General features: G+C 44.6%; 1 protein-coding gene across 3 annotated transcripts in view; it reads right to left on the minus strand.

The window, feature by feature from the left end:
* FARS2 (phenylalanyl-tRNA synthetase 2, mitochondrial) overlaps window positions 1-27,483 on the minus strand; it is a 204,330-nt gene that overhangs the window by 67,721 nt on the left and 109,126 nt on the right. For all 3 annotated transcript variants that reach the window (XM_081918266.1, XM_081918264.1, XM_081918265.1), the window contains one exon: window positions 10,033-10,193. In XM_081918266.1, coding sequence (XP_081774392.1) covers window positions 10,033-10,193 — 161 coding nt within the window. The remainder of the gene's footprint in view (window positions 1-10,032; window positions 10,194-27,483) is intronic.

A 27,483-nucleotide genomic window follows, 5' to 3' on the forward strand; every position in this document is an offset into this window, starting at 1 on the left:
ACTATTTCTGGGTTAGCGGAGTCTGTAACCTGAAGCGTACGTAACCCGAGGTACCACTGTATAGGAATACAATTATGGGAAATGCTTTACCTGCTGACATTCCATCCCAAAGACATCTTAGTGCTTGTGTGTGGCCCACGATTTACCTTGTGACCCTCCATTCCAGCCACAAAACAGGATACAAATCTGCGTGACACAAAGTGTGTGCAAAGGTGACACATGTTTGTTCTCTCTTTTGCAGGTGGGGCAATCTTCCTACAGCGTACCAAACCCAGGAAACCCACTTCTGTATATAACATAGCAGCTAAGACTGATCTGTTAATTCAACTCGTGTCCCCAGCATTCTCCTAGGGTTAAGGCACTCCTTTATGCTTTCATTGCACCGATTTCTACCTTTTTCTAATTAAATAGCTTCCTAGGAGGAAACTATTAGGACATCAAAATTCATGCCAGATGCAAAATACACACCTCCTGAGCAATTGCCAGCACAAATATTGCTGTTTAAAATTTACAGCGCAGTGTAAAACAAAGGCAAATCTCTGTCATCATTCAATTTGAGCAGAGAAGTCCCACTAGTCATATATAGTTGAACAGATTTCCTCTCTTGGTTGCTAAGGCCTCGCAATCTAGGAAAACGTGACTCGTGATCCTGCATACATCTTAATATGCAAAAATTATGGGGGAAAGAAACAAAATGAACCCAGGAATGCACAGGGCACCTGTAAAATCTTCTCTGGGCCAGTGGCGGAGCTGCAGTAATAGTTTGAGAAGTCACCAAGGCAACTTCTAAATGTGGTTTAGCAGATTTCACCACCACCATCACCAGATGCTTCTTCACTGCACTGGACATTGCTATAGCTATAGTGAAAATTAGCCTTTGGGGTCAGTGGGTAAGATATGCCCAGCCTTCTTTAAGCCAGTATATGGCATCATCAAATTATGTTCCCCAAGAGGTCATTCTGAAAGGTTTCAAATCCTATGTTCAGCAACTGGCCTAAGCTCAGAAGTGGTGGCTGTGACTTACTAATTGGGATTCCCATAATATCCACATCCCTTCAGTTTCCTAGAAAATGTGTGCCCTTTGCCACATGGTGGCCTCATATGATCCTACAGCAAGGTGATGCAACCTGGTAGAAGTCAACCACATTAGTTGTATGACAGCGTGGAAACAGTGAACTTTGTTGAACTGGGAGCACAGAGTGGGGTTGTTAAAGCCTCTCCCACTTGCTCTTCCCGTCTGCAATTGATTGCTGTCCCCATGCCACCCAGATCATGACAGATCAGCTAGGCCAGGGGTCAGCAAACTTTTTCAGCAGGGGGTTGGTCCACTGTCCCTCAGACCTTGTGACTATATATATATTTTTTTGGGGGGTGAACGAATTCCTATGCCCCACAAATAACCCAGAGATGCATTTTAAATAAAAGGACACACTCTACTCATGTAAAAACACGTTGATTTCTGGACCGTCTGTTGGACCGGATTGAGAAGGCAATCTGGCCCCTGGGCCTTAGTTTGCCTACCCATGAGCTAGGCAGTATGGACAGATGAGCAGAGCTCCCCAGGGCTTGACAGGCCTCACAGAATGGCTGAGGGTCAGGGGTTGCATTTGGAAACTGCACCTTTAATAAAAAAGAAAGCATCTACAATATGCGTAAGGCTGTAAATTAGTACTGACCACAGACCTAGGCTTCATTACACTGGACTTCACACACCCTCAAATAATAACTGCTTGTATTTCTGAAGCTTAACAAACAAACAAATGAATTAAAAGTGTATCACATTTGGATGTGGGTTTTTGTTCTTTTTTTATCCGATAGCAAAGTTGAATGGGAGTTTTAACTGCCATTTGCACCCTCCCCTTCTGAATTCCAAGTACCGGTACATCTGATGGCAGATTTTAACTGGTCAGCTAAGGAAGGGAACCAACAAAAGGATCCTGGTTGGACTCAGGGCTTAAGTCAGTTCTGGCTTGTGATCTAGAAGCAAAACAAAACTATCTAGTGCATCACCTTAGCCTACTACTGTAGTGGGTAAAGTACTCAAAATATTCCTTCAATAAATCCATTATCAGGATTTATTTACATTTACCAGGGTCAGGACGGGAGGACACTGGACTTAATGGAGCTCACTTATGATAAAACATGTCCTTAAGACTGACTTTTGAAGAGAAAAAATGCAACTAGAAAGCTGCCTGATGTTAATAAGCAATATACGCAGAGGATGAGTTTGCATACTGAGGGGATTTTTCTTCTTCTTTTTGTGAGGGAGGGTAGTGTATTTATGTGTGCTGTGTGCCCAGAAATACATTTCTCCTCTCCCCATTGCTTATAAGTGAGTGCAGGTTGTGTTTGGAACAGGGAGGGAGGTTTTGCCCTCCCCTCCTTGCAAACGTTGTCCAAAACTGTTAAAAGTGATTCACTTAAGTGGGAGAAACCACAGTGGCGTATCTGAAGACACAACTGGAGTACCTGGTACCTGACCCATTGACACCAGTCCTCAAGTATTAATCTTAATGTTATCTGCCCAATCCTAGGTGCCATTTTTCTTGGTCACTGTGAAGGGTGACAGAATGTTGGGCGCTTTTATGGAGATGCTAATCTAGAAGGGCCTTTATATATGCAAATATATCTCAGCAACAGAAATTGCTCTATGGATTACTTAAGCATTCAATGCAACCATTATACGTTACCTTTCGGAATAATAATAAAGACTACGCTTTATGTAGTCAAGGATTCATTTTTTTGTATGTATTCATTTATGAGCTGTTTGCTGAAAGAAGTCTCAGAGGCAAAACACTTGAGTGGATAAAAATTTAGAGTGCATTCTGCACTGTGGCACATTTACTTTTTGAAAGGGGCCGGCTTTCCTTAGGTACTACTTAAGGAAGCATTAGGACTTAACCACAGTTGGATTTGGTTTTGTCTTTGAGAATAAAGAATTACCCATGCCACAGAATTATGCCACTGGAATTGAATGTGTGTATATTTATTTTGAATCCAGAGGTAAGATTATCACTTGAAACAAAATGGATCGACATTCTATTAGAATGTACAGAATCTGCTTTTTGGATAAAAAAAAAAAATATCCAAACAAATTGAAGGGCAGTGAGGGCAAATAGGGTAATTGGCAGGGAGAGTAGAAGGAAAACAACACCATGATGAAGCAACAGCCAAGGGAACGAAGGGGCAGCACAGCCGTGTGAACATTTGGCATGTTGAGTATTTTTCAGTATCTGTCAGTCTGCATCAATTGTGCTCCTTTCAAAGCACATATCAAATTTAGAGAACGTTGATACAGCACTAATATATTGTCTCTTTGTGAATTGGACCTGAACTTTGATACATTTGATTTTTCTTTTGTCTCCTGCTGTTCTGATAACAAGCTTTCTGCATTTCCTAATCATATGCACTCATTCTTCCTGGAATTTCAGACCTGGGTTACTTCTTCACTAAAATATGGACAACCCTAGCACACATTCTCAAAAGGAAAAGGAATAAAAAACACCTTAGAGATGTGATCGTGACTTTTTTTTAATATTAAAAGCATGGTTTATATCCTGCCTTATTGCAGAAGCTAACACCAAAAAAATATATAAATTGCGGCGGTGAAATTGTGGGGGGATCATTGATTTCTAGCCTGTAATGTAGCTGGACTTAGCATTGACTAAAAGAACGCAGGAAATAGCATATGGGAAATGGGGGCAATGGGGGGGATTTCATTATAAGCAGGAGGAAAGCTAATAATTAATAACAGATGGTAATAAATGATTTATGTGAGAGTATATTGGGGGTTTCTCAGAAATAAATGAAGGTCTTGGTCACTTAAGATACAAACAGCTTTCAACATGTGTCCATTGGCTGGTACATTTGGGCAAAGAAATGAAGAACCCTTTTATTTAAAATGTAGAAATACAAGATGGGTTTTTAGCTACTTACAAAATTTGGGCTTTTCTTGTACTCTACCATCTGTTCTGCTATGAGAAGCAACCACAATGGTCTTATTGGAGAGAAACAAGTTAACTGTGAAATGAAACTTGGTACAAACAGAGTTACATAAAGTAGATTTATGTTCAGCAAGGCACCTTTAAATATGTGCCTGGCCAGAGCAGGACAGCACAGTGTACCTTAAAAGTTAAAGCATAAACCTTCCTGCTTCAGTTATAAACATACTTGGGAATCTGTGATGCGCAAAGATACAGATGCAGAGAAATCACCAGAAATTGATACCTTCCTTTGATCTCGTAACACTAGCTATTCCAAGGGACACAACATAACAAACTTCATCTAGGATAGAAGGGATGATACGATCTGGTGCAATTTCTTTAGAACTTTTGGGTGACTGACACCTGGGCTTAATATTGACTCAACCAAGTCCTTAGAATGAAGTAACTCCCCTATAATCAGAAGGGGAGGCCCTGATGGGGCTGCTGCAACTGGCTGCAATTGGCCCTGACCCATCATAGGGCACTGGACCTCTGCTGAGGAGGAACTGCTTCTACAATGTTTATCTGCATGTGATGCTTAATGGTACCCAGGAAACTTAGGTGCCACCTTTATTCTTGGCTAAGGTGTGCTGCCAGTCCAGTGTCTCGCTTCCTTCCCTTAAAGGTAAAGGTACAGGGACCCCTGACCATTAGGTCCAGTCGTGGCCAACTCTGGGTTGTGGCGCTCATCTCGCTTTACTGGCCGAGGGAGCCGGCGTACAGCTTCCAGGTCATGTGGCCAGCATGACTAAGCCACTTCTGGCAAACCAGAGCAGCACACGGAAACGGCATTTACCTTCCCGCCGGAGCAGTACCTATTTATCTACTTGCACTCTGACGTGCTTTCTAACTGCTATGTTGGCAGGAGCAGGGACCGAGCAACGGGAGCTCAGTCCATCGCGGGGATTCAAACCACCGACCCTTTGATCGGCAAGCCCTAGGCTCTGTGGTTTAACCCACAGCGCCACTCGTGTCCCTTTTCCTTCCGTTACTATGATTCATTTCTACCCTCTGTGCATAGAGTCCACTGCCCACGGAGGATGACAACTTGCGCAATGGAGAGCAGCTGAGGTTGGAGGGCAGCAAATGGCCCTGTTTGCGCTCACACGATGCTTATTGCATTGCTTCAGTTCCCTCTTGCAAACGTAGGTTTCATTTAGATTATGGTTGCATTTTTAAAGGAAGGCTTTTCATTCCTGATAGCATCTGGTCAATCATTATTAAGTCGTGTATTTCTTAGGAACAGTTGGGACGTCTGCTAATTTTACATGATATGCTCCCTATTAAAGCACATCTAGGGGTTTTATTTTCCCAGAAAGAATACTGAATGGAATTCTTACGAGCAAACCAGTATAAATACAATTTCATCAAAATCAGGACTGAAATCTTTGTGTTATGCATTTTTCCTGTAGTCAACACCTAACTCTGAACAAAACTGGACTCTAAGTCACGATCTGGATGTTTGCTGGACTGCTGCATTGTGATTTTGATTGTTTGCTAAGCCTTTCAATTTCAGCGCTGTCTTTTATTTTCAAATGCTTGCTAAACAGCATTTTAAATTGCTCCTGAATCTTTTAAAAATGCTTCTGAAGGGCATTTAAAAATAACTATTTTGTGCTAATAATGAATTATTGCTTCAAAACAAACGATTAGAAACACTGCCGTAACATCTGCCAATAGTGTAATATGTGATTTGTGCTAGCTAGCTAGCAGAAACTGACAAAGGAGTGATTTTGACAACTGACATGCCCAGGTCATGATAAACTATGGTTTACTGAGACTTGAGAGAATGCACTTGCTTCACTCCCCTGCCCCTAAGCATCAGCAACAAACTACAATATCTGGCTTAGCACTATGTCCAAACCAAGGACTATAACTTGTTTCAGTCAAAGAAACCACATTTGGTAAGCCAAGAACAAACCTTGGCTTCAAATCATGTTTTGTTAGGAGTGTGAAACAAACCACAGCCTTCAGTTTGGATATACTGCTAAGCCAGAGACCATGGTTCATAGTTCCTATTCATGTGAGGAGTGAAGAGAAAGCTGTCTAAACATTCACAGTAAACCAGTAACTGTGATTTACCATGACATGCAAGTACAGCCAGTGTTAGCTACTCATGAGATGCCTCTTTCAAATGGTTCCTTGGCCATATACTCTGTAGTAATGGCATGTCACAGTTTGTTATCCAGAAAGCTTGTTTTGAGTTGCATCTGTGAGAACAGGACCCCACAGGAATCCAGGAGGAAGTTTGGAGCTAGCAAAGTCATATGTATCATTTTCTCATATTTACTTGGTGGGTTTAATTCCACTCTATTCAGTGGGCTCAGAGTTGCTTGTTCCCAAATCATTATCAAATTAAATGAAATGATTTGAGGGATAAAAGAGGCTAAATGAAATTTTTTAAAAATGATTCTTTATAGCCATAAAACCTATTGAAACAACAATCTTGAACAACAATCTGTTGCAATAAGCATCAAACTGGGGGTAAAAGGGCAGAGTCAGCGACTTGTTTGTACTCTGTTACACATAAGGAGAACCAAAAATGGTTTATCATTTAATCCTTTAATACCAGCCAATAAAATAAAAATTGCTTACAGCAGCTATATCAAGCAGTGTTCAACCATAAGGCCATTCTATACTGTCTACAACTTGACTTTTCAGTGATCTTGGAATAGAAAACTAATCTTTTGAATGATTTGATGCATGTCCATACCACAAATCATCATTCCATGCCAAAGCAGTTTTCAAAGTTTCCCCCAACCACCTTTTCCACAAGACAACAATCCCGTGAAGAAAGAATGTGCATTTAACTTCATGGATTTGGTCCTGAGTCACAATCAGACAGTATGCGAGGTGCATTTACAAAACTAAGTTCACTCACAGAAACCCACAGTAGAGGTCAATTGGATGCCACCATATAAATATGACTGGTGCTGACTGTCTTTTACCCCCAGTTTGGAATGTGTGCTTAAATGTACTTTAGGTTGCCTGAAGAGTTCTCACGACTTTATAGAACCAAGTGGCACACGTGCAAAATACATTTTCACTGAGTTGAATCCTACAGACAGAAACTGCAGCCAAATAATTCAGTTCTACAATAATATATCTTACTTCCGATGTATAAGGCTCAGGATTCTTTGGTACATACCTAGATACTCTCACAAGTATATGCAAACCCAGATATACTCACTTCATACATATCCTCAATTACAATCAAGCTAATGAGCCAATAAATCAAATCACAGGCTGAACCTCATTATTTTAGGCATCCAAGTTCAATTTGCTTACTAATAGCTGCATGGCTGCTTTTAATAGATGTGCTATTAAAAAGTAAACATAATGAATGAATAACTATTTAGGCATCATTACCCTATAAAGATGAAAAATTTCAAAGAATGCGGAACCCATGGAAGCTACTTACTTTTTTTTTAATCGTGGAAAAATGCTAATCATAAACTCAGATCGCAAACGTAAATTACACAGAGGAAAAGAGCTACTAAAAACATCATCAGGTCTATCTCAACTTCACATTGATGTTGAATGAGCTGAAATGGCTAGTTTGTGCACACATAGTTGTTTGTCCTGAAACGAACAGTACAGATGAGGAAGCAATTCCTCACCCTCACCAATTTGGAGTATTTTGGGGTTTCCGAATATACCCAAATAAGGTTTTGATTTCTCAGTGGCCTCATGTATCATTGCATTGTACAACATGGACACAGCGACATCCCAATCTTTAAATTTGTCGTGGCACCTCTAATTCGCCTGCGTTGGGACATGACAACATCACAGTGAAAGCATGCAGCCCACAGCCCACCCAAAGCAAGGAACTTCATGAATGATTCCTTGATCCTGCGTATGTATTAGAGAGAGAAGTTATAGGAGGACCAGCATACTAATGCTTTTGAGTGGAACTGCAACATTTTCTAGCATTGGTGGATCTTCGTCTTCCCACAACCTCATGGGCCAACTTTGACAGATGGCCAGCCCCACCCCCTAATCCATCATCTGATGTCATGATGGTGTCTAGTGATTGACAGGTGGGTGATCCACCCATCATAGTGGGTCCACATGGGTAGGGTGAGAGGTCTTCTTTGCCAACTTGTTTCCCATAGGAACCCAGGAGCGCTGGACACTCTGCTGCGCAGCTGATGAGCAAGGGTTTCATCCTGCTTGCTGCAGAGGTCTACTTCGCCAGTGAGCTCCCCGCAGAGAATGTGCTTGCAAAACAGCATGCAGCAGAAGGAATCCCTTCCCTGCTCAAGCTGATATTCCCCAGTGACGTCAGCCAAAGGACAGGTTGGTGTGGTTTGGGGAAAGTGGCCTCACAGGCCAAGTTCAACCTCATGGTGGGCCAAGAATGGTCTGTGGGGTCAGAGGTTCCTCATCCCTGCATTATAGCACAACTGGGCTGAACAGAAATGCCTCCAGGTCGACTATCTCTGATCAGGGGCAGTGATGGTGGTGGCAAGGCTGCAGAAGTGGTGTCTCAGATCGGAGGAAAGGATGCGATCTACTCATTCGGATGCTGTTTTGCCACCTGGTCCCTCTTCAATATTGCACTAGTTTTGCACCTCGAAGGGATTATTATTTCACTGCAGTTCCTTTCCATCTGAAATAGCATTGTGTCGAATCATTGCTATGTTCCCTCCTACCCCTTTGGACCTCATGAGTCCAGATAACATGTTCTTGCCACCTGGAGATTAGCTTCAAGGCCACTCTCAGACGATTTTGCATATCTTTTGCGGTTCACCCTTCTCCTCCTTCCCAGCTCTTAGCATGAGGCGATGATGCATTGTGAGCCTAGTTTCAGATGTGCTCTAGCCTTTGGAGCCAAAGACTGCAGTTGGTTGTTATCCCTGATCCAGGCAAGGCACCCCACCCCCAAGCCTGTGCCATTCTGCCATTATTAATCCACACTGGATCTGGGGCTTGGCTCAGTGAGTTCTGCACATATCCATGAGCTTTGGGCAGTTGCCCACCTTTGCTGTGTGCTGGCTCCAGCCATGTAAGCTAAGCAACTCCCAATGTTGTGATTAGGAAACATATTGCACCATGCTGTGGAGCTCCCAAGACTTTCCACAAAAACCGAGTGCTGGAGCATCATCGCATAAATCTGTGATACTTGTATTTGTCCAGATTTGTTTACTCTTCCAGCTTCTCTCCCAGGCCTCCCACTTGCAAATTCTTCTCAAAGCTGTTTAAGCAGAACTAGATGGGCAGATTCCTTTTGGAATCGCAAGCTCTTTCCCACATGTCTTATGCAAATCAACAAGCCTGAGACTTCTTGGTAGCCTAACCATTTTTGGAAATCAGTGCACACAGCATGTGGCAGTAAAACCTCTGTGCCCTTTTCAGTTAATATTGATTAGGTGAAATCAATAAAATTAGAGACACGTGTGTGTGTTTTGTTTTTTTACCACCACCTACAGAAAGCTGAGATGAATTTGCACATACAGACTGCTTGCAAATGCTACTGATTCAAAAGTTAACCTTAAAAATGTTCAGCAAATGAAGTTTGCTTCAGGATATAGGATATAAGCTGCCTTTGCATTAAGAATGAGCAACTTGCCTCTTCCTCATGAAGATGCCTACATAGAGAGCCAGTGTGGTGCATAGCTGTCAACGTTTCCCTTTTTTTAAGGGAAATTCCCTTATTCCGAATAGGATTCCTCACAAGAAAAGGGAAAAGTTGACAGCTATGGTGTGGTGTGGTGGTTAGAGTGTTGGACTAGGACCTGGGAGACCAGGGTTCAAATCCCCACTCAGCCAGGAAGCTCACTGGGTGACCTTGGGCCAATCACTGTCTCTCCTCTCAGCCTAACCTCACAGGGTTGTTGTGAGGACTAAATGAGGAGAAGGGGAACTATGTATGCCACCTTGAGCTCCTGGGGGGTGGGAGTGGGCTAGAAATGCTATAAATAGGCCGCCATTGAAATGGATGGGAGCATCACAATGCTGCTGTAAACAAAGGGAAGCAGAACTTCCAGGCATTGCTCTCTGCAAACTCTCACTTTCCTTTAACATTGTTCCAACGTTTCAATCTTACCTGGAATTGTATTCTTTGGTTAATGTGAGGCACGTGGAACTGTTTCAGGAAACGCTCGTCTTTGCTCCAGAAAAGTCGGATGTCAGGGATCCCGTACAGGATCATGGCCAGCCTCTCCAACCCCAGGCCAAACGCCCAGCCGATTTTGTTCTCTGCGCCAGCTGCAATTACACAAAGAAAAACACACAAGGCCTTAAGGGGAGAATAAAGGCAATAGTAAGATTGGTATTCTAAAAGGTGGGATATAAATCAATTAAATAAATGCATATTAAATACATAAATGAAAAACTGTGTTTCCTTAAAAAAAAAAACACAACCAAAAATAGTTCACATGAGGGAACATTTTAAAGAATCAGCCATGCCTGCTAATTTTATGGCTCATCCCAAAGAAAGGAAATATGGATCAGGAGTAGCTAACATGGTGCCCTCTGGAAGTTGCTAAACTATTAACTTCCACCAGCTCCAGTACCTCACAATGAAGAGCACAAAATCTGCAGAGGAAACTAATGGACCAAACACAGTGCAGTTAGTTCTCCTATTGTTCTCCGTATGGAAAGACCACAAGCAAAATCCCAGAGCAATGTACAGGTACAGGTTGAAGGTCAAGGTTGGAAGGTGACCTTTCCAGATCAAACCAAAGTCACAAAGCAACCTTCCACTGAACACGTTGTTTCCAAAGTGGCAGCTGTGGCGTTCGCACAGAGCTCCCAGTCGTTCCCTATTGACCCTGCACCACCACGGCTTATTTCTTCCACTGCCACCAACCAGGTTTCTCCGGTAATATTTTCAGACCCAGTCAGGTTGTAACAAAGATTCCAGTTTATTGTGAATGCAAACAAGTTCTAAATACTTTGAAACACTGTGGTACCTCGGGTTACATACACTTCAGGTTACATACGCTTCAGGTTACAGACTCCGCTAACCCAGAAATAGTGCTTCAGGTTAAGAACTTTGCTTCAGGATAAAAACAGAAATCGGGCTCTGGCGGTGCAGCAGCAGGAGGAGGCCCCATTAGCTAAAGTGGTGCTTCAGGTTAAGAACAGTTTCAGGTTAAGAACGGACCTCCGGAACGAATTAAGTACTTAACCCGAGGTACCACTGTAATCCAATTCACTCTCTCTGTCTCCCCTCTGTCTCTGACTCCCATGCCTCCCACCCACAAGAAACCAACTGAACTAACTGCCAAAACCGTGTTGTGCCTTAAACAGTTAGGCTTCGCCCCTGGGCTTTCTTATTGGTCAGTCTATTAACCCTTTCTCTCTCCCCCCAGTACGACATCTCCATAATGAGAGGGCAAACGCCACATTAGCCAATTAGCGGATGCAGATGAAAGGCTGCTTGAAATCCTGCCTGGCAAATTTGAAAAGCAGAGGACCCCGTTTCTCTTGGTTGACCAACGCACTGCAAGTCACTCTTCTCTAGGTAGGAGGGAAACATAACAGGTGGAATTCCAGTTTCGTTTCCCCCCCAGTCCCACCTGGGAAATATCTGGAGGAAAGGACGGCCTAGGCCTATTTGAATTTTGACTACCAGGATGCCATTCTTTCAATATTGCCAATTGCTTGCTTTGGCAATCAGGCTGTTTTCCCCCCACATGTGGTCAGATGCCTTTTTCTTTTTGGGACATCTGTTGCATTGCTTGTTCGTTAAAACATCTGATATTCTCTGTGTGCTGCGTGGCTGTGAAGAAAGGTGGTCCACGTGGATCAGCCCACATAGATCAACCCACAAAATCCAGACAATGGGAAACACCTCTAGATTAGCACTATTACTACTACCAGGTTAGTAAGCAAGTAGCTCCAGATAACTCAAGCAAAAAAAGCAACTTTGCAAATAATTATCATTGTTGGCAGTGCTGTTGGGCACCTAGATTAACTACAGAGATAAGTATCATCACCGCCGTTTAAAGAAATGGATGACAAATGAAATGCCAGACTCCCATAATTCTATAATTACAGTGTAATGGCAATTAATGCAATCTTATTTCCTACTAGAAATTATGTGAAACGCTAAAGGGACCACTGTGCCTTTTAAGACTCACCCTTATCATCAAGTTGCATCTCGTCTATCATTATCCAAAATATAATTGAAAGACACACAAAAAAAAAGCCAAGCAAAAACAAACTTGGCAGGCAGCTCTTAATTGCCTGCTCCTTTCCTATCTAGTATGAGGCTTGTCAGCAAATCTCAAAAGAAAAGCACAACGGTATGTGTTGACATTCGATCTCCACTCATCACTACAAGCCCACTTTGAGCATCAATCACATTTGTTAATAAGTGAAATGGTGTGAAATACCAACATTTTAAATTACTGGAATGCTGTTCCGCTATTGTCAAAAATTCCAGAGACCTTTCTTTTAAAAAGGGGGAGGGGAAGACAATAATGAAGAATTTAATCCATGCATTTCAGAGATGGAGTGGCAATCATAACCATACACTGTCTTCCATATTTCCCTGTATACAACTTGTCTTCACTACTACTAGTCTTTGTAAAAGACTATAGGAAATCCATCAGGATGAATAAAGATTTTTATTTATATAAAAAAATTATTAATTTTTCAAACACATAATAAAAAACAGACACATCACAAAACAAAAACATACACAACATTAAACATATATCGACTTCCCCTTACCTCCCTTTCGCTGCATCCTTATTCCAAAATTCTTTAGCAACCCTTTAGTCAATTTATCTAATTATCTTCCTTTTCATTAAATTTCCTTAAATTTGTTAGTTACAGCTGTAATTCTCTACTTCTTACCCCTTGACATCTTAACATTCCTCAATTTTACAACAATTTTAAAGATATATTTTAAATTTCTTCCAATCCTCTTCCACCCTCTCTTTCCCCTGGTCGCGGATTCTGCCGGCCATCTCTGCCAATCCCATAAAGTCTGTCACCTTTGTCTGCCATTCTTCCAGAGTAGGTAGTTCTTGCATCTTCCAATACTTTGCCAAAAGAATTCTTGCTGCTGTCAGGATGAATAAAGATAAAGGTAAAGGGACCCCTGACCATTAGGTCCAGTCATGGCCGACTCTGGGGTTGCGGTGCTCATCTCGCTTTATTGGCCAAGGGAGCCGGTGTACAGCTTCCGGGTCATGTGGCCAGCATGACTAAGCTGCTTCTGGCGAACCAGAGCAGCGCACGGAAACGCCGTTTACCTTCCCGCCGGAGCAGTACCTATTTATCTACTTGCACTTTGACGTGCTTTCGAACTGCTAGGTTGCCAGGAGCAGGGTCCGAGCAGCAGGAGCTCACCCTGTCGCAGGGATTCGAACCGCCAACCTTCTGATCAGCAAGCCCTAGGCACTGTGGTTTAACCCACAGCGCCACCCGCATTCCATCAGATGAATACCAACAGCCAATACCAGAGGAAAGCATTCTGGTTGCCCCCTCCCCCATGCTCCAGACTACAACTCTCATCGGCACCTGTCAGTGTGGCCAATGGCCAGGAATGATGAGAATGACAGTCCAGAACACCAAGAGGGAGCCAAGTTGCCTAATCTGGTCTACAGTGATTGGCAGCAGCTCTCCAAGGTTTCAGATAAGCATCTTCCCAGCCATTGTTGGTTTTGTGGGATTCCCAGTCCGTCTCACTTATTGATCCCTGTAGTATAATTAGACTAGAAGCAGTCAGCTTGGTGATGGGTACAGCTGATGCTTGCCTTGCTGGTTGTCGAGCCTGCAAAAGGACTCTGACTGCTGGAGGTAGCTGGTTTCTAGATGCAACCTTATAGCATGTGGCAAGAGGTGCTGATATGCTTAATGAAGCTTGTTAAAAGTAAATTAGTCAAATATTCCAAGGCCTTAGCTAGACTCAGAGGGAAGACAGAAGAAGAGTGTTCAATGGAGATTTATGAATCACAAAAAGCACCTGTAAAAGCACCTGTGACTGACCAATAGCAGTAAAGCCTTCCTTTTTATTTGGATGGACACGTCTGGTCCAGTAGGTGGTAGAGCTAAAATATGATAGTTCTCCATTTGCTGAACAGCATCTGCTTAATTGGTTGATTACTTCAAACATAGCAGCCAATCTGGTGCTCAGTGACCACCCAAAGAATAGTTATGAGCTTCAAGCTTGAGTCATCAAGGTAGGCCTCAAAATAAGCAAATATATTTATTGTTAGAAAACAGTTGATGTTTAATCACCTCAGCTCATGGGTCTGCTTGGCTGCCACCACACAAATGAACTCATGTGGACCCAGGCATTTGAAAACAGAAGTGAACCTACAAACAGTGATGTTAAGATCACAGATATTAGTCAGATCAATTTTGTGCATGTGTGATATCGCGTTACAGTGACCATGAGTCACCTCCCCCAATGCCTGGACTCACTCTACCCTGCACACGACCATCACATCAGCCTGAGTGTTGGAATGGGCCCATTGTTTCAACCTTTTCTGTGACTGCAGAATGACGCCAGCTGTTAAGAAGAAACCAGGTAGCAAATACAAGCAGAATCAACGTACTCTGACAAATAATAATTTTATACTGAAAATTCAAAGGCATTCATCAGAAGACATAAGAATAAAAGTTGACCTCTTTAAATATAATATTTAGCCTACTGGCCATGTTCCAAATGCAGATGAGAGTGCTGCCAACAATTCATCATTCTTCCCTTCTTCCCTGACATGTCTTTACTTTTGACCTTTCAACATAGTTCATCAGGCAGTATTCACTACCTGAATAACAACCTAGACTTACTTAACATAGTTTTATGCACTAAAAAGCAAAATACCTTTCATTGGTATTAGGCTGTTACTAAAACTATGTAGAACTTTGAACTGATCAATCAGCCAAGCACCTTTCTTTTCATAAACCTCAAGTCATTGATAGTACCAGATTAACCATGAAGGGATACGGCATTGTTTGTGCATAGCAATCCAAATAATTTGGGGGGGTGTATTATGGGGGCTGGGAGTGTTATATAATAATAATAATAATAAATTTTATTTATATCCCGCCCTCCCCAGCCGAAGCCGGGCTCAGGGCGGCTAACAACACCAAAATAGTGCGACATTATAAAAACATTATAAAAATTAATTAAAATCAAGATTGATGGCAGCCATAAAGTTTTGTAAAGGTTGCCAGAGGAGGGAGTCAGGCTGCGCCCTAACCAAAGGCCTGGCGGAACAGCTCTGTCTTGCAGGCCCTACAGAAAGATGTCAAGTCCTGCAGGGCCCTTGTCTCTTGTGACAGAGCATTCCACCAGGTTGGAGCCGCAGCCGAAAAGGCCCTGGCTCTAGTTGAGGCCAGCCTAACCTCTCTGTGGCCTGGGACCTTCAAGGTGTTTTTGTTTGAAGACCGTAGGTTCCTCTGTGGGGCATACCAGGAGAGGCGGTCCCGTAGGTACGAGGGTCCTAGGCCGTATAGGGCTTTGAAGGTTAAAACCAGCACCTTAAACCTGATCCTGTACTCCACCGGGAGCCAGTGCAGCTGGTATAGCACCGGATGAATGTGATCTCGCAGCGAAGACCCCGTAAGGAGTCTCGCTGCGGCATTCTGCACCCGCTGGAGTTTTTGGGTCAGTCTCAAGGGCAGCCCCACGTAGAGCGAGTTACAATAATCCAGTCTGGAGGTGACCGTCGCGTGGATCACAGTAGCTAGGTCAGGGCGAGAGAGGTAAGGAGCCAACTGCTTAGCTTGGCGGAGATGAAAAAATGCCGCCTTTGTAATAGCTGCAATCTGCGCCTCCATGGAGAGGGAGGTATCGAAGATTACACCCAAACTCTTAACGGACGGTGCTGGCACTAATTGCACCCCCGCAAGAGATGGGAGCTGCCCCCTCAGTCCCATATCATCCCGTCCCAGCCAGAGGACCTCTGTCTTCGAAGGATTTAACTTCAACCGGCTCCCACGCAACCATCCAGCCACAGCTTCCAAGCATCTGATCAGTGTGTCTGGGGCCGAGTCAGGATGGCCATCCATCAACAGATAGAGTTGGGTGTCATCAGCATACTGATGGCAGCCCAGCCCAAAACTCCTGACAAGCTGGGCGAGGGGGCGCATAAAGATGTTAAAAAGCATCGGGGAGAGAATCGCACCCTGAGGCACTCCACACACCAAGGAGTGGCGCGATGACAATTCCCCCCCAAGCGCCACCCTCTGTCCCCGACCGGAGAGAAACGAGCGCAGCCATTGAAGGACTGTGCCCTGGATCCCCACGTCGGCAAGGCGGTGGTCCAGAAGTTCATGATCGACCATGTCAAAAGCTGCTGACAAATCTAGAAGAATCAGCAGCCCCGACCCGCCTCGATCCAGCTGTCTACGAAGATCATCTGTTAGGGCAACCAGAGCTGTCTCGGTCCCATGGCCAGCGCGGAAGCCGGACTGGAATGGATCCAGAGCCGATGTTTCATCCAGAAACCCACCAAGCTGTTCAGCAACCGCTCTCTCAATCACCTTACCCAGGAACGGAAGATTCGAAACCGGGCGGTAATTGGATAGATCTAAAGGATCTAATGATGTTTTCTTTAAGAGCGGGCGCACCACTGCCTCCTTCAGTTCCCCTGGGAATGTCCCCGTGCCAAGGGACAAATTGATGATATCCCCCAGGAGGGCCCGCACCTCGTCTGGACACGCTCTAATCAGCCAAGACGGGCACGGGTCAAGAGGACAGGTGGTGGGCTTTCCAGCTCGGAGAAGTCTGTCCACATCGGCTGGGGATATCCGGTCGAAGTGGTCCAATACTGGACCCGAGGACAGTCGAGGGGCCTCCAGTTCCTTTATTGTATCCAAATTGGCAGGGAGGTCATGGCGGAGCAACAAGACCTTCTCCGCAAAAAAGCTCGCAAATGCCTCACAGCTGTGTGTCAATTTGTTATTTAAATTTGGCTGTCCTTCGAGGGACGTTAAAGACCGAATTATACTAAATAATTGCGCCGGGCGAGAGCTAGCGGATGCAATGGAGGCCGAGAAGTAGGACTTCTTAGTGGCCTTCACAGCCATCTCATAGGTTTTCATAAAAACCCTATAAGATGTTCTTGAAGCTCCGTCACGGGCACGCCGCCATACTTGCTCTAGCCGTCTGAGGTCCCGCTTCATTTTCCGGAGCTCCTCGGTAAACCAGGGAGCCCAGTTTCTGCGGGGTCGCAGAGGGCGCTTAGGTGCGATCTCATTGATGGCTGCCAGGAGATGGGTATTCCAGCCCTCAACAAGCTCAGTCAATGAGTCGCCAGGGGGAGAAAGGTCCCGCAATGTGCTTTTATGACAATGCAGCAAAAAAGTAGCTTGGGGAAAATCCTGCCAGCCAAAGGCATTGAAAAGGCACAGGAGAACAGAACAGGATGATGCCATGGCACATAGTTCTTCCAAATATTATTATTGTTGTTGCTGCTGTTTAGTCATGTCTGACTCTTCGTGACCTCATGGACCAGAGCACGCCAGGCACTCCTGTCTTCCACTGCCTCCCGCAGTTTGGTCAAACTCGTGTTCGTAGCTTCGAGAACACTGTCCAGCCATCTTGTCCTCTGTCGTCCCCTTCTCCTTGTGCCCTCCATCTTTCCCAACATCAGGGTCTTTTCCAGGGAGTCTTCTCTTCTCATGAGGTGGCCAAAGTACTGGAGCCTCAGCTTCAGGATCTGTCCTTCCAGTGAGCACTCAGGGCTGATTTCCTTCAGAATGGATAGGTTGGATCTTCTTGCAGTCCATGAGACTCTCAAGAGTCTCCTCCAACACCATAATTCAAAAGCATCCATTCTTCGACGATCAGCAGGAAATAACTTGACCTGGGGATCATCGAGGGATGAGCTGTAGCTCACTGGGGAAGCACAAGCTTTGAACACAAAAGTTGAGTCCCCAGCATCTCAAAACAGGACCAGGGCAGACCACACTGCCTCAGACCCTAGAGAGATGTTGCCAGTGAGTAGATAGTTCTAGCTAGACCAGTGTTTCCCAAACTTGGGCCTCCAGCTGTTTTTGGACTACAACTCCCAGCATCCCTGACCACTGGTCTTGCTAGCTAGGGATGATGGGAGTTGTAGTCCAACAACAGCTGGAGACCCAAGTTTGGGAAACACTGAGCTAAAAGCCTTGAGTGGGAAGCCTGTGGTCCTTCAGATGATGTTGGGCTCCAACTTCCATCAGTCCCGGACAGCACAGCCAATGATCAGGGGCGGGAGTTTTAGCCCAACAACATCTTCAAGGCCACAGGTTCCCCACCTCAAGCTAGATGGGGCAAATAATTGATAAAACAATTTCCTGAAATAACTGATAGTAGGAAAGAGTTATGAAAAGGATTAGTCAAAGCTGGAGAAGGTAAGAATATCAGCAGTGGTCAAGTAGGACAAACAGGGCATCCATACAGTTCTCATACCATTTTCACAAGTAACACCAAGAAATGCATCTGAGTCTCTTTTGTGTGCGTTAATGCCACAAAATGAATGTTGTAAACAGCAGAGAAAATTTGAAATTGGGGGGGAATGAAATGTAGCTTTTAACTAATGTAGGTTTCATCTTTACATTGCTGACTGATTAAAACACAAACTTATTTAAGTTTCCTGTTTGAAGATACCCTTAGGCTGTCCATAGTATATTTAGCTGGTGGACTGCTCTATCATTCCTTTGTGTCTCAAGCATTCCTGATCCAGCCTCATCTATTTTCATGTTCATTTAGGAAACAGTTGAGGTGAAGGTTACACAAGGGAGCAAAATGAAATTTGTGGCTTGTGTCCCTGGAGACCAAGCCAGCTCTCATTCGAGTTAGCCCTAGAGGTGTGCTCAAACCATCATGTTCTCTTTCACCTTGGATCAGAAATTGTTTGCCAGATGAAAGACAGCCAGATAAATGAGAGAAAATGCAATTAAATGTCTGCCACTGTCACACAAAGTCACCATAGAGTATGACTTCCCCCATTTGCTTTGTGTTACATTAGTTACATTCTAGAACCGTAGTAACTAAATGCCAGTTCAGACATTATATCTTTTGTCCAAGACAGCCATGTGCTCTACCTTGAGCTTACACAACTTGGGCGTAAGGACTGCCTTGCAGGATCAGGCCAGGAGATTATTCAGCCCAGTCATGGGCAAGCTCCCAGCTCAAACTCAGAAGCAAGCTGAGCCATTTCCTCCCAAACTGGAACATAGTACAGTGGTACCTCGGTTTACAAACTTAATCCATTCTGGAACTCTGTTCTTAAACCGAAACCGTTCTTAAACCGAGACACACTTTCCTTAATGAGGCCTCCTGCCGCCGGTGCCCTTCCACTGTTCGGATTCCGTTCTTAGACCGAGGTAAAGTTCGCAAACCGGGACACTACTTCCGGTTTTGCGGAGTTCGTAAACCGAATCGTTCGTAAACAGGACTGTTCTTAAACCTACTCTATTCCTGTGAGCTCCTAAACCTCTCCCCACCCTGACCTGCCAAATACCTGCCATCCTTCCTTCAATCTGACTTACCAGTCTGGCATTTGGGAGCCAGCAAACCACAGCAGGCAGTTGTAAATGAAGGGAGGGGGGGTCTTTACATCTTTAGCTAGATAATTTTGTGGGGAAAGCCCTATTCAGGAGTTCACTCGTCCAATGAGAATCAAGTGAGGGAGACTAAGGGCATGCTGGCAGTATGCCTTCCCTGACATCTAACATAGCTCCGTCGGTATAGCATGAGACTCTTAAGCTCAGGATTGTGGGTTTGAGCCCCATATTGGGCGAAAGATTCTTGCATCGCCGGGGGTTGGACTAGATGATCCTTGGTCCCTTCCAACACTAGAATTCTCTGATTCTTTACAAATCCTCCACAAGGAGATGGAGGATGTTCTTCCAAAGCAGGGAGTCTCCCCTAACTCGTGAAGGTTCCCCACATGATTTTAAACGTTGCATATTCAGGGTTGTAGACTGCACATGTTTCTATGTGTACATATGGAAAGACCTGGCTCCTGAACTGCTTCAACGGGCAAGCAAAAATGTTCACCTTCTTCCCCAATATAATGGTAGGGCATGTGCACACATCCATTTTATGCAGCTACATCTGGTTAATATAGCTACTGTTAGGACTAAAAACTAAAAAAGTAATCTATCAGTGGGTGTAGGCAGGGCTGCTGCTGCTTCAGGTCTACCCATTTAGCCTTTAAACTGATTTTCTGATCTTCAAAGAACAAGAATTTATGTTTGAGAGAGAGAGAGAGAGAGAGAGAGAGAGAGAGAGAGAGAGAGAGAGGTGTGGTAGAGATAGAGATGTTCAGTTGCTTGAAATGAAAACAGATATCTTCTTGCATGCATAGCAATGCCTCAAGGTGACTGAAACAGCTTCCTTTCACATCAAGAGCTGAGAGTGAAAACACTGCAGAACCTCAAAGAGCCAAAAGTCAGTGGCTTTTGGACAACAACTAGAGCAACCTAGGTGTTGACACTGCCATATCCTACGAGCTAAATGGGGCTTAGCCTATGTGGCACTAGGAAGGGGTGCACACATGTTGGTTGGGTGCATTATTGGATAAGCATTATCTGGTTGCATGAACCCCACTTGCCTGCTTCATCTCCATATGCCAGATGACTGGGAGGGGAATGAGTCTTGCTTCATTTTGAGCACAATTTTGGAGAGAGGTGGAGCACCTCTCTTTTGCCACTTCTTTCCTCGGTCTTTATAGGGAACTATAACCGGAGCAGCTTTTTAAGTTCAGCACAGCACCTTGGAAAGTGAAGGAAGACCCTGTGAATTTGCCAAGCCCCCCAAGTCAGCCACTCTGGGCGGCTTCCAACAAAGATTAAAAATACATTAAAATGTCACACATTAAAAACTTCCCTGAACAGGGCTGCCTTCAGATGTCTTCTAAATGTCAGCTTGTTGTTTATCTCTTTGACATCTGATGGGAGGGCGTTCCACAGGGCAGGTGCCACTACTGAGAAGGCCCTCTGCCTGGTTCCCTGTAGCTTTGCTTCTCGCAGTGAGGGAACCACCAGAAGGCCCTCGGCGCTGGACCTCAGCATCCATGCAAAATGATGGGGTGGAGACGCTCCTTCGGGTATACTGATCTTCGTGGTCCCTTCCAACTCCACAATTCCGATTCCGTGCACTGATTCTACGCATCAGTTCATGAACAGCTCCAGAAAAGGGTGTTTACCACTGGCAAATAGACAGAGGCGGGACTGAAAAGAACCCCAGGCACTGCAGGAAGCTGCTGTACAGCTGTCTAAATTGAAGCCTTGAAACGCCAGATAGTATTGTAAGTAATTTGCAAAATCGAAAAGAAGTCCAGGGGTTGGTTGAGGGGAGCAATAAAAATGTGTCTGTGTTACAGCTGAGTAAAGAAGGCAAACAGGGTAAAGGTAAAGGGACCCCTGACCATTAGGTCCAGTCGCGGACGACTCTGGGGTTGCGGCGCTCATCTCGCTTTATTGGCCGAGGGAGCCGGCGTACAGCTTCCAGGTCATGTGGCCAGCATGACTAAGCCGCTTCTGGCAAACCAGAGCCGCACACGGAAACACCGTTTACCTTCCCACTGGAGCGGTACCTATTTATCTACTTGCACTTTGACGTCCTTTCGAACTGCTAGGTTGGCAGGAGTAGGGACCGAGCAACGGGAGCTCATCCCGTCGCGGGGATTCGAACCGCCGACCTTCTGATCGGCAAGTCCTAGGCTCTGTGGTTTAACCCACAGTGCCACCCACATCCCTTCAAAAGGCAAACAGGGGGGTGGGCATTAATAGGGTGCCCATGTGTCCTACTGTATTGACCATCTGCTTTGTATGCAGAAGGTCACAGATTCAGTCCCCACATCCTGCAGGTGGTGCCAAGAGGGATTTCTGCCTGAAACCCCACAGAGCCACTGCTAGGCAGTGTAAGGCAGCTTCATAGGTTCTAGTGCTTCCCTCATGACTGGAAAACTTGACTTTTCACTACCACCCAGTTGTAGTTGAAGCCAGCCGCCATTTAAAAATGGCCAGCACACAGGAAATGATGCTTTGCCAGAGAATAAGACAAGGAAGGCTATATACGGAGATCTCAGGAATGTTGATGTGTGAAAAGTTTTGCATGTAGAGGAGTTAAGCAGTCGGGCCTCAAAATAACTTTAGAAAATCATAAAAGGGTTTCTAAGGCAGTTTCAGCAAAACTCATATAAGATATAATTTCTGAAACTACACACTTACCCACTGCGAAACATTAAGCCAGAGTTTTGAAAAGCTATTAAGAGGGATTGAAAGAACTTCCAATGGCACTTGTGACATTCACTTTCAGTGTTAATATCCTATTTTACCATGATGGCAGAGTAATAAGCTTTTAATTGAAAAAATGCAATTATACTACAATGAAGCACTGCATTACGAATCAAAAAGCACATTGTTCTTTATGCTCATTGTTCTTACGGTCACACTTGGAAGTTTGCGATCCATTACCAAGTACAAAAGTTTCTACTCTGATGTGTTTCATACTGGAATGTTAGAGAGTCTAGCACCTCAAATGTCAAACCGTTATTCACAAAATTTGTATATATTCATTCTTCTAGGTAGCTCACTACAGTCTTGTGAGGTGCTTGAGGGTGAGAGAGAATGATTTCGGGAAGGGCCATAGCTTTCCAGGTTCAATCCCCGGTATGAATTTCCCAATTTGAAACACTGGGGAGCCACTTCCAATCAGTGTAGACAACAATGTGCTTGATGGACCAATGGGGCGACTTGGAATAAGGCAACCTGTGTTCTATGTTCAATGCATGTTTTATCTGAGACAATTCCAGAGACACTGTGGGTTTTAACTGGGGAGAGGAGTTGCACTTCCAACGCTTTAGTTCCTCTAAAACAGGCACCCCCAAAATCAGCCTGCCAGGTGTTTTGGGACTACAATTCCCATCATCCCTGACCACTGCTCCTGTTAGCTAGGGATGATGGGAGTTGTAGTCCCAAAACATCTGGAGGGCCAAGTCTGGGGATGCATGCTCTAAAACGTCACTGTGCTCACTTGTAGAAAGTTTGTTCCAAGCAGCTAGTCCTAGATATCCTTTACACATGCGTCCCCCCTTTTTGAAAACAACTTTCCCCCCCTCCTGCTTAGGGTTTTCCCATACAGTCAGGTCAAACTGCCTTCTTTCAGTTAGCATGCTGCGTCATTTCCAAAGTCATTAGCTTCTTGACCCTATTGAAGAGACCAAGTTGGACCAGAGTTTTCAAGTCATACCAAGCATCTCCCCTGACAAGAGAACAACTACGCATGACACTCCTTTATCAAAGGAAGTGGTTTGCAAACTTCCTGCTTCCAGCTAATCCCTTCCACACAGATTCATCTGCTGAGGAATCCCTGTGAATTTGCCCCAGAACCTTCCTTCCCAGAAGAGGATTCTGGGACCTACCGAGCCTCGCCAGAAATTGCATAATGTTGCTCAATCCCTTCAAGATGGCAAGAAGGGAGCCAGGCTGTAGTGAGCAAGATAAGCCAGAGGTCTTCTCCAAGGTAATGTGGAGAGGAGGATTAACCTCACCCCCTCTCCAGCTCAAAAGTTCACTGAGCCCTGTGGCTTGTTATGGCTCTTGCTGGGCACAGTCACAAAGCTATAGCCATCCTCCGTCTCCATCTCATAGCTGGAAGAGACACAGAGGCACCTATCCACCAGGCAGAGATAGAGAAAGCCCTTCCCATTCTGAGCTTGCAGTGCTTGTAGGGAAAGGCAACTTCCTGTGCCCCTTTGGCTGGTGTTCTGCAAGCTTGGGACACTGGTCAGATGGACATAAAAAGAGAGACTTTGCAGAACTGGCGAAAGTGACGGGAAGAATCCAGAACCAGCGAGACCAAGCATTCCAAAAGGACTGGAATAAAGTTATATTATATTTGAAAGACAACTGTAAGCAAGTAGCATCATTAGCAGGGTTATCTGAAGATTTGTAAGATGAAATTGCTAATAATTCAAGTGGAGTAATTTAATATTTTAGGGAATGATATAACAAGGATAGGAAACAAAGTGAAACGTAAAGATGTAAAGTTTAATTTTGTAAACGGGAGGGAGGGAAGTTGTTAGGCTCAGTTGAGCTAAAGAGATAAAATAAGAGGATATGATGTTATGTAATGTGATTATATGTAAAACCAATAAAAATCATTTAAAAACAAAAACAAAGAGAGAAAACCTCTCTCCCCTGCCTGCCCTTTTGAATAGTTGGAAGAAGGCTGGTTTCCTGACCTCTATTTCAGTTCCAACCTTAGAGCCAGAAAGAGCAGGAAATTCCCCCTGACTTTGTGCTGCCTTTCAAAGACATAGCATGAGGTCAGGGACAAGACATGTCCTCTTGTGGTGAGGGTGGGGGGCTCTGTCAGTTACACATTTTTGATGGCCAGTAGCACCAGCACTGTGGTCTAAACCAGTGTTTCCCAACCTTGTGCCTCCAGATGTTTTTGGCCTACAACTCCCATCATCCCTAGCTAGCAAGACCAGTGGTCAGGGATGATGGGAATTGTAGTTCAAAAACAGCTGGAGGCACAAGGTTGGGAAACACTGGTCTAAACCACTGAGCCTAGGAAGGTTGGCAATTTGAATCCCCGCGGCAGGATTAACTCCCGTTGCTCGGTCCCAGCTCCTGGCAGTTCGAAAGCACGCCAAAAAGTGCAAGTAGATAAATAGGTACCACTCTGGCGGGAAGGTAAACACCGTTTCCGTGCGCTGCTCTGGATTCACCAGAAGCGGCTTAGTCATGCTGGCCACATGACCCGGAAAAACTGTGTGCGGACAAACGTCAGCTCCCTGGCCAGTAAAGCGAGATGAGCGCCGCAACCCCAGAGTCATTCGCGACTGGACATAACTGTCAGGGGTCCCTTTACCTTTAGGACCAGCCCAAATGTGTTGCTTCCTGGTCTTCTCCTATAAGCCTGCATAACATGAAAACATTTATTATGACACACATTGCATGGAAAGATCACAGGTGATGAGAATTTGTGTTTAAAATGAAGTTTGGCATCTCCACAGTTATCTGCTCATCGAGGAACCTCAGGCTTCCTTGGAACACAGTTTGTAAATGATAGATGCAAAGACTTCATCCAGAAATATAAACTCTTCCTTTTCCCTAGCTGCATGCATCGAGTTGCTGTGCTTAGAAGCCTCTAAGTTCACCACTAGGCCTGGCAAACTCAACATTAAATACTGCGGCAGAGAAGTTGCCTGTCAGAATGTAGCTAAAACTGGAATAATTCCAACCATAAACTGGCAGCTAGTCAGATGAGGACCAATTTTCTTAAGGATGATTGAAACAAGCTGACTTGTGTTTAGAGAACAAGGTTAGAAAACACTACATACAATGCAAAGTGTTTAAGCTTTGCACCAGCACTGAATATGGATTATCATTAGGTGTCAACAACAGTAATTAGGCAATTGATTAAGCCATGTACTAATTGTATGCTAGGCTGACCAAACAAGCATGCAAATTTATTTGGCTATTAAAGAGATGTAAAGAAATATGGATTTTCAGTCAGTCAACGGCAAGCTTTTAGAGGTGGGTGTTTTGTCCTTTGGGGTAGACGTTTGAACCTCTGATCGTTTTGGAAAGGAAAGTTAACACCTGTGACCCTCCTGCAACAAGAAAGGTATGGAGCTCATTTTATCTGCTGCCTTTCAGGCCGGTTTCTCAGCATGTGAAAGAATATGGGGATCTCAATGAAGATGGACTAATTAAGAGACTTCCTTTCCCTCAAAGCTATGAGGAGGCACTCTGCCTCTTGGTCTATGAAACCCTTTCACAGAGAGGGGTTAGAAAGAAGCTCAAACCTCTTTGGTAGCTGTCCACACAGAAACGATTAAACTGTCTTATACAGTAGTACCTCTGGTTATGTACTTAATTCGTTTTGGAGGTCCGTTCTTAACCTGAAACTGTTCTTAACCTGAAGCACCACTTTAGCTAATGGGGCCTCCTGCTGCTGCTGCTGCTGCTGCTGCTGCGCCGCTGCACAATTTCTGTTGTCATCCTGAAGCAAAGTTCTTAACCCGAGGTACTATTTCTGGGTTAGCGGAGTCTGTAACCTGAAGCGTATGTAACCCGAGGTACCACTGTACAGAGCCCTTCACCATACATGGACCATCTAGCCCAGAAGTCACAAATTCTGGGGTCCCATGGAAACATTTTCAAAGTGGAAAAATTGTTATGTGTTCCACCCACACAACCAAGCATGCACAACCTATTACATTCATTATAATAAAATGATTTCCGGGCCCTGTGTGGAGATGCCGGATATGTCCCTGATAGAATGGTGGGAGGAACCAGCTAGGGAACCACCAAAGGAAGAAGGCTCACAACCCGAGGAGTAGTGGTAGGACAATGATGAGTGGTCAGAGGGAGAAGAGGGGGGAAACAGGAAAGAGGAGGTGTCGGAAGCTGAATGGGTAACAGGGCTTAGTGAGCTGGGAAAGAAAGAATTCCAGAATCAGAGGCTGAAGCTGAAACAGGTGAGTGGGATGAGGGAGGCCAAGAGGAAGATGAGTCAGGCTAGTGAAGAATCACAGGTGTCTCTCCCTCCTGCCACAACAAGCTCCCATCCCCTCTGGTCTCCCAGAACCAGAAGAGGCATGAAAAGGGCAGAGGAAAGGTTGGTTGGCTGCATGCAGGCGCAGTCTCCGATTGCTTGGTGAAACGCCCTGGAGAGGAGGGGTCTGCAACACGCCAGCCCTTTCTACAAAAGCAAGCCATAAGTGGCAGCTTGTGGATTAACTGAAGCCTGGGAGTAGCCCCTGTGATCCTCCAGCTATCGTTGGACTTTCTCACTTCAGCCCCAGTCAGCACAGGAAATGGTCAGGGATGATGGGAGCTGAAGTCCAACAGCATCTAGAAAGCACCACACTGACTCCCCCTGTCCATTTGTCTAACCTGTCTTTTCCTTGGTGGAACTAAAAGAAAATGCTGCCTGGCTGGGTACCAGAGAAAACCTAGAGAGACAGATCCATTGCTGCATCTTACTTGGTAAAATAAGGCTTTCCCCTATAAGCAAATTACTTACACACAGAATTGCAAATATGTATTAATTTGGTTCAACTGTGCAAGATTTATCAGGCTAGAATATCAAATGCTTTCAGGCTACCGTACTTTGGGCTTGCGCTATGTGAAAAGGCACTGATAAAATAGAATTATGAAGCCCCAAAAGCATTTAATAATCACAGAAACGAAGCACATGCACTAATGAAATTAACGTTAATAAACTAGGTCAATGCTGAAACAAAGGAAATAGCCAGACAGGCAAAATGCTGCAAACCTGCTCCTTCAGGGTTGCATTTTCAATTCAACTTTCTCTTCTAGCATTTTACTTCATACAGTAACGGTTGTGGGTTTTGTGGCTCTTTGACCTGCGTAACATAGGCATTAGTTACAAGGCAGTGTGCAGTGGAGGCCTCTCAGTAGGATCCCTATTTGCAGCTGTAAGCAGTCAAATAGCTACTTAGTACAGAGTATATATATTTTGGAAGAAAAGCTCATGAATCAACCTTCTATCATTAAAAGAGTTTTAATGGTGAGAAAAGGGCTTATACTGCACTTAGGCAGGCGGATACTTAAA

This window comes from Podarcis melisellensis (assembly GCF_964234715.1).
Source record: "Podarcis melisellensis genome assembly, chromosome: 7".
Taxonomy (NCBI): domain Eukaryota; kingdom Metazoa; phylum Chordata; class Lepidosauria; order Squamata; family Lacertidae; genus Podarcis; species Podarcis melisellensis.